The 14348-nt window shown below is 36.6% G+C and overlaps 1 protein-coding gene across 2 annotated transcripts; it reads left to right on the top strand.

Moving 5' to 3' along the window:
- Positions 1-641: 641 nt before the first annotated feature.
- Positions 642-13878, top strand: LOC129352892 (CD9 antigen-like). 2 transcript variants are annotated; one of them, XM_055022097.1, is made up of 8 exons: positions 642-858; positions 8680-8782; positions 10315-10412; positions 10666-10740; positions 11631-11732; positions 11810-11899; positions 12152-12235; positions 13316-13878. In XM_055022097.1, the coding sequence occupies exons 1-8, from the start codon at positions 790-792 to the stop codon at positions 13379-13381; spliced, it is 687 nt and encodes a 228-aa protein (XP_054878072.1). In that variant the 5' UTR covers positions 642-789; the 3' UTR covers positions 13382-13878. The 2 variants fall into 2 exon arrangements, with proteins under 2 accessions (XP_054878072.1, XP_054878073.1); XM_055022098.1 differs by lacking the exon at positions 642-858 and adding an exon at positions 3158-3339.
- The last annotated feature ends 470 nt before the right edge of the window (positions 13879-14348 follow it).

Raw genomic sequence — 14348 nt, 5'->3', positions numbered from 1 at the left:
AATGATTTGCTGACAGTTTGGTGCAAAACTGTCATGACAAATAAACTTTAAAAAACATAAACTCGTTCAATTTGCTAACATTAATGTTCACATATTTTCAGAGAAAAACGAACTCTTGTTGTGGTTAGTTAAAGTTCAACTTCCTCTTTTCCGCAGTGATTCACGTCCAAAACAGAAATAAATCCATTTGAAGGTTGTAGAAATGTTTTAGATTAATTAACTAATTAAACAGCGCAATCACAAAATTGTGCTTTTTCGACATTAGCTGCACAATAACCAAGTTTTGCTCACAAAAGGCTTTTATTTTGGTATAAATTCAGATCTAAATAACCTTATTTCACAAAAAAGAGCTCAAATGTTTGTGTTTTAAATTAGTGGTTATTAATGATAATCTAATTTAATCGCATGTGTTTGATTGTCCATTAGACTGGTCTTCAGTTACGTGATCAACGGATTTTGTAGTTTTCACTTTAAAAGTCCTCAGTTTAGATGTTTAGCAAACTGTATTTCATCTGTTCTGAAAATAAACAAACCTTTGTTTCAACAAAGAACAAAGAAAAAAAAGACAAAACATGTTTTCTGTATTTCTGTAGGAGTTGAATCCCAGCAGCCGCTCATTTTCTCTCCTCCCAGCTTCAACCCGAGGCTGCCGCCGAGTCCTGACGGAAGTTACCGAGCGCAGCCGAAGAGAAGCCGAAGAGAAGCCGAGCAGCAGCGCCGGGCGGCAGGTTGGACGGCTGGACTTGTCTCGGTTTTCTGGCCGCTGAAAGGTCCGCGGACACCGCAGGGATGAGCGTCCTGTCCAGCTGGGAGCTGTGCGTCAAATACGCAATTTTCATCTTCAACTTTGTCTTCTGGGTGAGGAAACAAGAAATGAGCTAAAATATTCACTGACATGCAGTTTACTTTAGATTTATCTCTTCATTTTTACAGACTCATTTCACAGGTTTATATATTCAGTTAGCAGAAGAAAAACTTGAATAAAACTGTAAATTAAGCTCAAAGTTGGACTAATTATTAACCACAAATGACATGACAACATTATGCACTGAAAATTGATATGATGTGTGGGAAATGTTTTGGCATTTTACTTTAAAAGTTGACAGATATTTTAGCTTACTTATTGTGGAAATTTTTTGTTTTCTTCTGGCAAATTTCTGACTTTTTAACACCAGCAAATATCCAAGTTTTTTCTTCTTCTTGAAAACATGTTGACTTCATCTAGAAACTTTCTTTATTTGGAGGAAACATTTCTGCCTCCCTTTATCAACGTCTCTAAATAATAAAATAATGAGCAGGTAAACATTGTGAAATCATTTTGATTCTGATTGAAGTTCAATTAAAAGATCGTTTATTTATCACAAAGGGAAATGAAATGTTGTAACTCGTATCATCTGTATCTTCAGTCTCCAGTAGCAGTCAGTCTTGCAGCACATCTAATGAGGACTCTGACTGAAGACTGTTGCTGTATGAGAGTCTCATGCTAACATGCTAATCCACCTCATTTTCTTTTGCTGCTCCTCTTTGAATCCCTGTTTCAAGAAAAATGGTTGAAGCTCAACAAACACTTTTTTACTCTTATTTTAGTGATTTTCTAATTGATTATTTGTTACTTGACTACAAACATTAGTGGCACATTAGGGCCACTGTAGATAGAAAAAGGAGTACATTTTCTCCAAAAAAACTCAGTAATTTTTTAGAAAAAATTTACAATTTTAATTTGGAAAGCAGAAAATTTGCTAGAAAACAATTTAACATTTTGAGATTATTAGAAATTAAAAAAAAAAAAAAAAAACAATGTATTATAATACTTAAAAAAAATGAGATTAATCTCAAAACGTCTGATTTTTTTCTTGCAATTTTTCAGTTTCTGATACAAACTCAACTCGAAGCTTCAACCCAACATTTGTTGTGTTTGTAGTTCTGATGCGCTCCACAGGGGGCGCTGTTGAGGCCTTCCACCTTTTAACCTCAACATGACAGAGTAAAGTTCACCTGTCTCTACTGTGAGAGTTAACACAGAAAATGTTCAGTTTGTTGATGTTTTATTGCAGGTCAGTAAACAGTTATTAGTCGGTTAATCTGTCGGTTAATCTGTCAGAAATCTGCAGCAACTGCAGCAGCTGGGAAACAAAGCTGCTGTTGTTTGGTTGAACTGGGCCTGCTGGGAGCAGAGAGCAGCTCCAGTTACCTCAACCAGCAGCTGTCCCACCGGCCTGAGAGTACACCTGTTGACACTCAGAAATAAAGACTAAAACCAAGATATCCAATCCAAATAACTTGGTTTTAGTCTATATTTTTGGTTAATCTGCTCACCAGTGAAATAGATAACCAATATTTATTATGTTTATTATGTTTATGCATAAACATAATGCATAAACATTTGTTTTCTTATTTGGAAGAAAACAAATAATTTAAAGAAATTCTGTTGTTTCTACTAAGAAAAGAGGTCAAATATCTCAAGGTTTCAAACCAACTCTGGTAATTTCAATAATTCAAATAAATCATTTTCAACTTTTTTCAAAAAGTTGAAAATGTTTAAGTTTTCAAACTCTGAAATTTTCTATTTTACTTCTAGAAAAATTCTGGGATTAATCTTACATTTCTGAGTGTTTTCTGTTCACATTTTAAACTTTTCAAACTCGGAAATTTCTGACTTTTCTAGAAAATTTCTCAAATTCATTTCTAAATATTTGAGATTTTTTGGCAGCAAAACCAAATAATTTAAAGGAAAAATGTTAAGTTCAATAACCAAAACTATAAATGCCTCTGGTTTGTTTACTTTCTAAAAAATAAATTGGGGGAAAATGTGTTTTTATTCATATATAATACGTATTTATTATAATCTTTTGTAAACTCCAGTGAAAGTGAGAAATGATCTTGTTTTATGTGTTGATGGTTAGTTTAGAATTAGTTTCTTTATTTTTGTTTCTGCTGCCGTTTGTGTTTAGTTTAGTGATTCCTGATCAAATCTCCACTGAGTCATGCTTCGGGTCGTTAGATGTCGGGTTCTGACCCAGTTCTGCTCCTCTGAGCCTGTTAATTGCTTTCACCTGCAGGCTGAGCTGTTAACCAGCAGTTTTGGTTTTCTGGTAGAAAGCCAGTGAATTCTGTCCGCCCTCCTTTTAGACACACCTTTTCCTCCAGTCACTTCCTCCCACAGCCGTTCCTAGGTGAGCAGCACAAGGTGTGGTTTCTTTCTCAGATTCTCCTTTTCCACTTTCTGCTGAGTTGGAAGCTCATATTTTCTGCTGAGGAAAGTTTAATCCTAAACTGAGAGTCATGAATGGAATGCAGTGCCTCAAATATGCCATGTTTGTCTTCAACTTCCTGTTCTGGGTATGTAGAAAGCGCCTCCTGTCTGCTCTGAGTTCATGCTTTAGACTCTGGCTGCTTTTATTTGATGATCTGCAGCTTTTATCAACCTGTTTCTGAACCTAAATGTGTCGTTTTTATGCTTGTAGGATTTATTAATGTGTCGCCTCCATTTTTATTTTAATCATCTGTGAAAATGTTTTCTGTAAATCTGAATCTACTTGATTTTTTTCTACCTCCTGCATTTAAGGTTTTAACTCAATTTCACCCCAAGAAAGATATTTTACCAACATTTTTTGTTTTTGCTTATTTCTAATATTCTGATGAGTCAAATATGGAATTATAAAACTGTAAATTCATAAAAGTGACTCATTTGAATGATGTTGATCCATCATGAAAACATCTTAAAGGTTTTATAATAAAAACACTTTCTGCTTATTTGTGTCACGTTAAACTAAAACATGATGAAAAGTCTTAGTTTTCCGTGTTGGGAGGGAATCTGAGATAAAAATGTTGCTTCACCTGAAGCTCTGAATATTTCACAACCCGTCTGAGGTCAAACTGGGAGTGAACTGGGAACCTGGTCAGTCACTCCCTGATGATTATTATTCAGCTATTTTTGATAAACATTTTGATGTCTGTAAACCCCTTCAGAAAACGTTACATCTTTGTTTTAATTAAGAGGTTAATAAATGTTTCTGGATTAGAAACATATTTTATTGGACCACATTAATTTATCTAAGAGGTTTGTACAATTTGTAACTTAATGTTTTGCTTTGATTGACTGAGATTGAAACATTTTCCTGTTTCTCTCCAAGCCACTCGAGATAAAAATGCAGATAAAATCAGTTTTTCTTTTTAAACCACAGCTGGTCACTAAACTGTTGCTGTGACTCAAGACGTCTTGGCTAAAATCTCTTGATTTGTGGTTCTGATGTTTGCTGCTGAGGACTAAAGGTTTTATGTTAACTTTTAGTTGTTCTTCACTGGTTCTTGGGGAAATTTACCAAACAGAAACGCCGATCCACTCTGGGCATTTAGGATACCGGACTTCCTGCTTCTGTTTTTGCTGGGAAATATGGAGCAGATAATTGGAACCGATTTCCGTTCAGGAAAGGGACATTTTTTCAGATAACAATCCAGATTTGCCATGAGGGAATAAAACTATGCAGCATAAAGTTGAGCCAAAGAGACACAACAAAAGCTCAACAACTTTTGTTTTTATTTGTTAAAACTGTGAAGGTCAAAGGGTGAATCTGGTTCAAGAAATTAGTTACATTTTCTTTTCAAGTTCATATCAACATAACAAATTTATTTCCTATTTTGTTTCTGCAGTACAGATGTCAATGAGGGGCAGTTTTAAAGGGGCAATGGCCCCCGTCTTTCCTTTCTAGGACCGCCCATAATAAGTGCTGTAGTTTTACTGCTCATGAAAAATAATCAGTCTGGGACTTTAACCTGTTAAAACATGCAATTATTAGGGTTTTGAGTTGGAACCTTTGCATTCGCTTGTTTCTGGTACATCCGTTAATCTGCTGCACAAGCAACATCCGCAAACAGATGTCGCTCGTTTCATCTTAATTTTTGATTAAAACTTGATTAACTAAAAAAAGTTGGTTGTAGTTGGTGGTGGTCAGACTGTTCAGGTTCTGGTGGAGAAATAATTGACTAATCTCCAACTTTTCTTCTGAGGGCGTTTTATGACGAACCTGCATGTTCAAACAGGAACATTGTTTTGTTTTCACAAGGTTTTCTCGTTGCGTCAACACAGTTGTTACATTTGTCTTGTTGTCTTTTTGACTTGACTAAGCAGTTAAGTTCAAGGGAACTAAACTGATCATTAAAAGCGTCTGTCGCAACAAACTGCATATAAAGTTAAAGTTTGGGCTTTGACGCATCGGACCGCAGTAATCGCAGTAATCTTCTTCTGGTTAATCTCATGACTCACGGTGTTCACATCTTGTTTTTGACTCCAGCGGTCAACTGATCATCATGTTGTTGCTAAGAAAGCTGAGCTGATGAACACATTTCATTTCCACATTTTGAGGTAGTATGAAGTGTAAGCATTTCCTTAAATGCACCTTTATCTGCCTGGACTGGTATGAACCTGAGCTAAATGAGAGGAACTGTTTGACTCGTATTGTTCTTAATTATATCAGTGCATAACACAAACTTTATTTGGCTTCATTGGTTTGCTGCTAGCTGTAAATCAGGGAGAATCTCGCACCTGGACGAATCAGCATGGCCGGCTCTAAAACACCTGCTCCGCCAAAGAAAGACAAACAAGCAGCTGCAACCAAAACGCCTCCACCCACCCCACCCACCCCAGGGTCAAAGCAACCAGCAAGAGCCTCAAAACACTCAGACTCTGTGGGAATCCCACTGAAAAACAGATTTCCTGCACTGAGCCTCTGAGTGAAACTTTGAGGCAAGAGCAACACATCCATCCCCCAAAGCGACCACCTGGAAAACATGAGGTATCCCAAAGGTGCTTGTTGTTGGAGATGAGGCAGTAAAGGGAATCATGTTTGCAATCCCAGGAAAACAAGAGTGATGTATTTTCCTGGTGACACTGTGTCTGATTTAACCAGCAAACTGCTCTCTAACCACTGATCAGCCAGATATTCAGACTTTAGTTGTGCATGTTGGAGCCAACGATCTGGCAAAACAAAAGTCTGAGATTCTGAAAAAGGACTTTAACATTTTTCTGAAGACTATGGGAAAACTGAGAATGAAGTTATTTCTCAGTGGTCCAATTTCATCACCTCAATGGGGAGATAAAAAACACTCCAGGGTGGAGAGCAGGCAGAGTAAAACCTGCTCTACCAGCTCAGTGACCTTCATTCATCACCTCTGGATCTATTGGCAGCGCTTTCACCTTTTTGGAAGAGGAGGACGCAATCTTAATAAACATGGGATAAAGCTACTCACTGCAAACCTTTTTTATTTTATCAACAAGGACAGAAACAGGATCATCGCGTCAGAAGAACAGGCTCAAGGATGTCTGACTAGGATGGAGCGCTCCCCGGATCAGGAGCACGATATTCCAAAACAAGCTGATAAATCGACTGGAGACGGAGCGACTGCTTCCCTCCCTCCTTCCCTCCCTCCTTCCCTCCTTCCTTCCCTCCCTCCTTCCCTCGCTCCTTCCCTCCCTCCTTCCCTCGCTCCTTCCCTCCCTCCTTCCCTCGCTCCTTCCCTCTCTTCCTTCCCTCGCTCCTTCCCTCCCTCCTTCCCTCCTTCCTTCCCTCACTCCTTCCCTCACTCCTTCCCTCGCTCCTTCCCTCCCTCCTTCCCTCGCTCCTTCCCTCCCTCCTTCCCTCCCTCCTTCCCTCCCTCCTTTCCTCCCTCCTTCCCCCTCCTGATGTCGCCTGTCGGATCACTTCCTGTTATCTTTGAAGGTTCTTTATTCTTTGACCCACTTGGACAAACAGCTGCTGTCACAAAACGTTCTTTCACAGAAAACACAGCAGAAACATTTAATCAAATCTACTCTTCCTGGTATATAGATTTACCTAAATCTATTCAAAGAATAGATTTTAAAATACTGTTGTTAGTTTATAAATCACTGAACGGTTTAGCAGCACAATACATCAAAGATCTGCTGTTGTTGTATCAACCTTCCAGACTCTCAGGTTCTGGTTCTGGTTCTGCTCTGCATCCAGAACCAGAACCAAGAGAGGAGAAGCAGCTTTCAGCATCTATGCACCAAAAATCTGGAACAAACTTCCAGAAAACTGTAAAACAGCAGAAACCCTGACTTCCTTTAAATCTCAATTAAAAACCAGCTGGTTAGAGTTTTATTTTAAATGTAATATGTAACAATGTTTATTCCATGATGCATGACTTTGTGTTTATGATGTGAAGCACTTTGAAATGCCTTGCTGCTGAAATGTTCTACACTAATTTGATTTGATTGATTGATTGTAAATGTTGGCTCAGTTTTGTTTGGGATGCTGAAGGAAACGGCTGAACTTCATTTGTTTAACAAAACTGTAACGGTCAGCTGATGTGAACAGAGATAAATGTTACTGAGAGTTTATATCCCACTGCATGGAGGAAGTATCATATTAACATTTAAATGTTTTTTTTGTATTTTATGTTTTCAACTGAAAAATTGAGTTTTAAATTTGTATAAATATCAGTAAGGATAATGTAAGGCTTTATAAACAGATATAATTGTTGTTTTCGGTTCTTCATTCATTTCCATTCAGAGTTGAAAACATTCAGGTCAGATTGAGCCGCTTTGTGAAACTCCCTGTTCAGCCACGAACACGTCAGAGTCATGCTGCGGGATGTTCCACACTTATTTGGTGACAATGGAGATGATGTAAGCTGTTTCCATGGAGCCAGTGAGTCAGTTTTGTGGAGGAGACGAATGACTGTTTTTACTTGTAATCCGTTTTGAGAAACGGTTGGAGAATTTCTCCTCCAGACAGACGAAACGATTCAACAGATTTTTTTGACCACTTTGTCACATTTTGTTAAATTTCTTCTTGGAACAAATTTAAAAATCTGTCAAGTAAATGACATTAGGCATAAAACTGTCTGTAATTCCTTACAGATTTATTCTATTTTTGCTTTCCTGTCATAATTTAATGTTTTAGATCATTAGATTTTAATGCTGTGCAGCAACTTTAATAAAATGTGGTTTTGTTGTTTTTATGCCCTCTGACCTTCCACATTCAAATTCCTCGAGCGCATTTCCCAACCGCATGTTTGAAAACCGGTTTGTGTCGAGAGTGAACCAGTCAACCTGCAGGTTTTCATCCTGAGGTTCAGGAGATTCGATGCTGTGGCAGACGATCAGCAGCGCAAACGTCTCATTATTTAAATTATTTATCTGGATGATAAATTGTCTCAGACGTTGTTATGATAAATGACCTCACAACAACGTTATTGTTTAAATATTATTATGGTAATGGCATAAAAAAGAAAACGTTCTCAAAGATCAATGAAGTTTAACGTTCAACAAAAATAAATTAAATGACTTATGAATTATGAGTTTTGAAAACAAAATATCCTTTAAAAAAAATCCAGTTTGGTCTCAAAAGAGCAAAATGATCATTTATCATAATTACTGGGAAACTTTTAGACATTTCTTGAACCTCAGTTTTGTTTAGTCATCATAATGCATTTTGCTTCTGGTTTTGTGGTTTTCCTCTTTTTTTGTTGTTTTATGTTGGATGTTTAAAATGTTTTCCAATGTTAAACTTTCTTTCTAAAACTAAAGTTTGTGTTTGACAGCTGTGCTTCCAGCTGCTTGTTCCTAAACATGAGGCGTGAAAAGTTTTCAGGAACGGCTGATGTGAAGTTCAAAGCGAATAAAATGAGATCATGACTGAGTTTGTCGTCTTCCTGCAGCTTGCAGGGACTGGAGTGCTGGCTGTGGGATTATGGCTTCGTTTCGACTCCAGGACCAAAGCACTGTTTGAAGGAGAAGACGCGCCCTCTGTCTTCTTCACTGGTAAGATTTAAAATACTTTTTATATGTAAAAAATGTAAGACGGCCCTAAAACCCCACAGGATGAACCCAAGTTTAACAAACATGTCTTTAAACTGAACTATTGCTTCTGCTGTTCAAGCCTTTAGTTCTCGTTTTAACGACGCGCTCAGTTGCACAGACCATCAACGCCTCATCATATTGTGACGATCTCTGGTGTTTGTTTTATAAAGTCCTAAATGAGAAGATCGTTTTGTGACGGACTGAGCTGCAGCAGGAGCCGCTGCAGCAGCTGAATCCGGGGCGTCCACAGTGGGCGTCCACAGGGGGCGTCCACAGGGGGCGTCCACAGTGGGCGGCTCCTGAGACCTGCAGGCGCTCTCCAAACACACAGCCATCTTTATTCACAGCAGGACAGTCGGGTCTTTGTTCTCCTGACGTCTCGGTGGATCCGACCCAGAGACTGGCGCTCACTCCGACTCTTTGTGTTTGGCTCCCACTTCTAGTGGGAAGGAAGCCTGGTGACACAAGATTGGTATAAAATGCCAAACATCTTAATTACAGCTTCAGAGTGGGGCATTTGTGTGCTGATGGTTATTGTTCTCCCACATTTAATTTTGAATTATGACTCATCCACATGAAAGAAAAGAAAACATCCAATCATCTTTACTGTTTCTGAATCCTTTCTGTGGTTCAGAAGATCTGGGTTTGAAAATACAGTCAGGAAATATTCCTCAGAAAAGCTGACAATAAGCTCCAATTTGCCATTTTAACTTTAATCTTCAAAATAATTTTTGGATATGTTTTATTCCACAGACAGAGATGATTGGTTACAAAAAGCACAAATGTTTGCAGTATGTGGTCAATATGATGTTGCTGCCAGATGTGCTCTAAAATTAAGTCAAGATTTGCAGAAATGTGCTGACACTTTGATAACATAATTAAAACTGTTTTTCTATTTATAACGATGGGATTGCCTGGTTTTCTTTTGATTTTTTTGATTTTCCAATTTATAAAATGTGTTTGGCTAACCTCATCTTTTCTATATGCAAAAAAGCATTAATTAGGTAGCTTTTAATTAACTTTTCCATTTATAAAAAGCATTAATTAGGTAGCTTTTAATTAATTAGTGAACTTTTCATAAGCCTTTCCAGTTAGCAGCTGCCTGTTTTCTTATTGATGGAAGAGCATTTCTAATTTTAAACATTTTTTCTAGTAGCATCTTTTCAAAATAACAAGCAAAATATTCAAGATACTTTTGTGTAAAGTCCCACATTCCTGCATGAAAAGCATGTTTTTATTGGGCAGATGTCAGCTAATATTTAAATGTTTTTATTGGCTGCAAGGTGAAAATCTTCCTAATTAATACAAGAAACGACTTGAAAACATCAATTTGTAAAACTTACTCTGGTATGAGAATATTTCTTTTCAAAATGTCCATCATGCTGTTGAAGCTCGGTTTTTATGCATGCATACATTTTGCTTCCTCCATTTTCTGCAGCATGAATCTGTCAGTCCCAGTTTCGCTCCCAGTGACTCGTCTCGTTTCCTCGTAGGTGTTTATCTGCTGATCGCTGCAGGAGCGTTGATGATGGTGGTGGGATTCCTGGGATGCTGTGGAGCCATTAAAGAGTCGCCCTGCATGCTGGGACTGGTGAGTTCACTGAACTCCAAATAATCCAATAATAATCCAGTTTGCAAAGAAAACGCTGTTTATTTTGATATAAAGTGTTAAAGGGAAAAGTCTTTGCTGTTTATATAAAGAAATACAAATTATATTCATCTTATTAATAGCTATCAGTTTATAAAGAAATGCAAATAGATCAATACAATCGCACAGAGGGATCCGGTAGGATAAAGTGGTAAAAGTTTGACTGAAAAAGATAAATGTTTGTTTTTTGGTCCAGTTCTTCATCTTCCTGCTCATCATCTTTGCTGCTGAAGTGGCTGCAGGGATCTGGGGACTGTCCAACACGCACACGGTAAAACTAAAACCTACCATAAACTCTCACCAATGAAATTGAATATTGTTGAAAATTTTCAGTCATGTGGATTTTAGTTTGCATTTCTTTGGTTTTCATTTGCTGTAATCCGTTTCTCCAAACATTGAAACTTCACATATTGGCAATAAAAAAGTTGTTGATCCAGAAATCAGTGATTGCAAAGACAAGTTGTTCTCTTTGGTGAAATGGTTGGAAGTACGGTGAGTATATTAAAAAATGCAATAAAAAAACATATATATTCCCTTTTTTAATACTTTACAGTTGGTATTTGAATATTCTTAATTTCTTCCAAAAACACATAATTACTTTGTGATATTTTCACATTTCCTGTTAAACATTTCTCAAACACTGGAGCTTTTCTCATTTTCTCCCTTTTATTTTGAAGCAGTTTTGGGCCACAATGGCAAATAGGATGTGTTTTCTATTGATATTGTAAATCTGATGTAAAAAATTCAGTAAATTTATTTTGAACAAAGAAAGAAAGAACAGGAAAAAATGCAACAAATTATCATGCTGGTTGAAATGCAATTTTTCATAATTTGTTTGAAAATGAGCAGGAAGAAGAAACAAGATGTTAGGATTTTCTGTTTATCTCGTACTCATAACTTACAAACATTTAAATATCCCCAAACCAAATGGACTGTTAAATTATTCCTACATTGCATGACACTTAACCTTCACATTCTGATCCTCAAATGTACAATTATTTATAGATTTTTGATATCAGCAATTGCATTTTTGGTCTTTGAGACGACCTTCCCATGCTACATATTTCCCATTAAGCTCCTTTGTTTTGCGTTTGTTATATGCTCATCATTTAATCCATTCCTTAAATCAACCACAAATGGACACGTTTCCTGTCTCTACAGGTCATAGAGGAAGTCACAGAGTTTTATAAGCAGACTTTTGACAACTACAGGACCACCAAACAGGAAGCGCTGAAGGAGACCCTCCGCCTGATCCACTTTGGGGTGAGAGCCTCCACCTGATTCCTCTTTCTGCATCCAGTCATCAACAAATGACCAAATGAATGGTTTCCGTTTCCCAGCTGGACTGCTGCGGTCCTACAGGAAGCGTCTTCGATGCTGCCAAAGACATCTGTCCAAAGCAGGAAGGACTGGCCGTCCTCGTTACCACGGTATTGAGATGACTTTGAAGCAACGATGATCTTCCCCAAGTAAAACGTTTTAAAACTGGATTTTGTTTAAAGGCTGGAGAACAAAATAATGTGCAAACATCAACACAACTTATAGATTTTTAACAGGTTTTAAAAGCCATTTAAAAACTGACTTCATACTGTTTCTTGATATCTAATCTATAGGTAGAAAATGCTTAACAATATCTATTAGTGAGAAATCTGCTTACAACACAACTTTTTATTTTCATACAGAGTTGCCCAAAAGCCATCGATGAAGTATTCAACAACAAGCTGCACATCATCGGTGGAGTTGGGATCGGTATTGGCGTCATCATGGTGAGTGTGCAACCAAAGAAAGCCCTGAAAGTTAAAAACTACATTCAGTGCATTCGACAAATAAGGAAATGTATTCAAGATAAAACAGCAGCTCAGCTTTTCTACTAGTAAAAACACTGATTTAACAAATGTCTACCTTTGTCCAGTAAAAACAGAAAATCCTAACTGGGATCGTTTGTGGCCTTTCCACAAGTTAAAAAGCTCATTTCCATTGGATAACAATGTAACTGTATCATGCACATGGATCAGCTTTTAAACTTGTCAAAATGCTAATTTAGCAAAGCTTTGGCAATGATGAGACAATCCTAACGAGGCTAACTATTGTTTCTAAAAGTAAAAATGCTAATTCAAAAACTTGGCTTACATTTTCCATTGGTTAAATTATGCTACTTTTGGACACATAGCTCAGATTTTAAACTATTTATTTGACAAATGTTTAGCTTTACTTTTTCCATTTGTAAAAATTTTTCCATTTGTAAAAATCTTAAGTGTGCTAACTTTTAGTTTAAAATTATTTTTCTAGATTAAAAAGATAATTTAAAACATTTGGCTCAGCTTTTCCACTGGCAAAAACTCCGTTTATCACAACTTTAGCTTTTCCATGGGTGAAAATGCTGTTAGCATAAATTTGGGTTAATTTTTCCACTGATAAATTGGAAATTCTGCACTTTCTCCAATAAACAAAAAGCTTTAAAATGATTGGTTCATTCATTGTAACGTTTTATAAAAGTTTGCCCTGAGGGAGGGATTGATTGAGGTAAAATCTGAATATTGATGAGGTTGGGATATATTTCATGGTTTTCCAGAAATTATTAAATATAACTTTCCAGATTGTATTCAAGAGTCATTATAGTAATTGGATAGTAATTGTTTCCTTTAGCAGAAGGAGCAGAAAAATCCTAAATGAAAAACCAAATACTATAACCAGTATTTTTGAGAATGCATCCAGTTAGTACTTCTAAAAAGTGAAATGAAAACTCCTGCAGGCAGCAGTTGATCCTCATTCCATGAGTCTTTATACATAATTTTTGTTCAGATAAATTTTTCAGAAGTAATTTGTGCACACTTATTTTTCTGCAGATCTTTGGGATGATCTTCAGCATGATCCTTTGCTGTGCCATCAAGAGGTCCAGAGAATATGTGTAAACTGGATTTATTTCTTTTTATTATTTATCATGTGTGTAACCTGCTACTTTTGAGTTTAAGCAACTTTAATTTCCTAGTTGGATTCATACAGGATGGCTACATCGATCTATGAGTGTATGAAACCTCTACCATGTTTAGGATTTGCAGGAAGATTATTTTTGTACACAAAGCAGAACTGAAATATTTTGTGCTTTCAAAATAAACTTTGTTTTTGTGAGCAGACTAAAAGTAACACTCTTCTTCCCTCTGGTGGACACTTCTGTTTTTGTTTTGTAATTTTATGTTAAATGCAATTCTGTTTTGTTTACAAATGCACTAAAGGTTTATGTTTTGTAACCCAAATTTTTATTGGTGGATTACTAAATATTTTGACACAGTGTGAGATTCTTTTTTTGTTTTAATCAAGAACTGTAGAGTTTTATGCAAGTATGATGGAGTTCATGTTTAAGATGGCAAATAAGGATCTAATAAACATTGATTTTTGTGTTACAAAAGCATTTTTCAGTGTTTCTCAATTGTTTTCAAACTGTTCAGTCATTTCAATTCAGGTTTCTAAAGACGATGCTCTTTTAAATCTACTGAAGGGGAAACAGGGTTTTGTTTTGGGGAGAAAATCAGTTAAATTTTTGAGATTTCAAACTATATAAATGAATTAAGTCGGGTATTTGTGGTGTATTGACCAGGTGGTCTATAAACCATCAAATCTTTTTGTTGTCCAATTTAAGAATTTAATATTGATTTGATTTTACAAATATTTTATGTCTCCCTGTTAATCAAAACTTTTGGGGTGTGTCTGTGTTGCACATCTAGAGACCAAAATGTTTGTTGCTACAGATTCTTAATTCATCATTATGGGCAACACAAAGTTGAATAAGCAGTTCACAGCATAATCTCATGATGGGTGACGAGAAATTAACTTTTTTTTCTGATCAGTAAATTTACCACACTCGATCTCAGTGGAGTTTCG

Source organism: Poeciliopsis prolifica, unplaced genomic scaffold (assembly GCF_027474105.1).
Source record: "Poeciliopsis prolifica strain line A6 unplaced genomic scaffold, Auburn_PproV2 SCAFFOLD081, whole genome shotgun sequence".
NCBI lineage: Eukaryota > Metazoa > Chordata > Actinopteri > Cyprinodontiformes > Poeciliidae > Poeciliopsis > Poeciliopsis prolifica.
This window is presented reverse-complemented; position numbering and strand designations above follow the sequence as displayed.

What these genes read in the sequence shown, in the direction of transcription:
- LOC129352892 (XM_055022097.1), top strand. Translation starts at nt 790, where the DNA reads ATGAGCGTCCTGTCCAGCTGGGAGCTGTGCGTCAAATACGCAATTTTC. An exon ending in TCTTCAACTTTGTCTTCTGG is followed by an intron (nt 859 to 8,679) that starts GTGAGGAAACAA and finishes GTCTTCCTGCAG; the next exon opens with CTTGCAGGGACTGGAGTGCT. An exon ending in CGCCCTGCATGCTGGGACTG is followed by an intron (nt 10,413 to 10,665) that starts GTGAGTTCACTG and finishes TTTTTGGTCCAG; the next exon opens with TTCTTCATCTTCCTGCTCAT.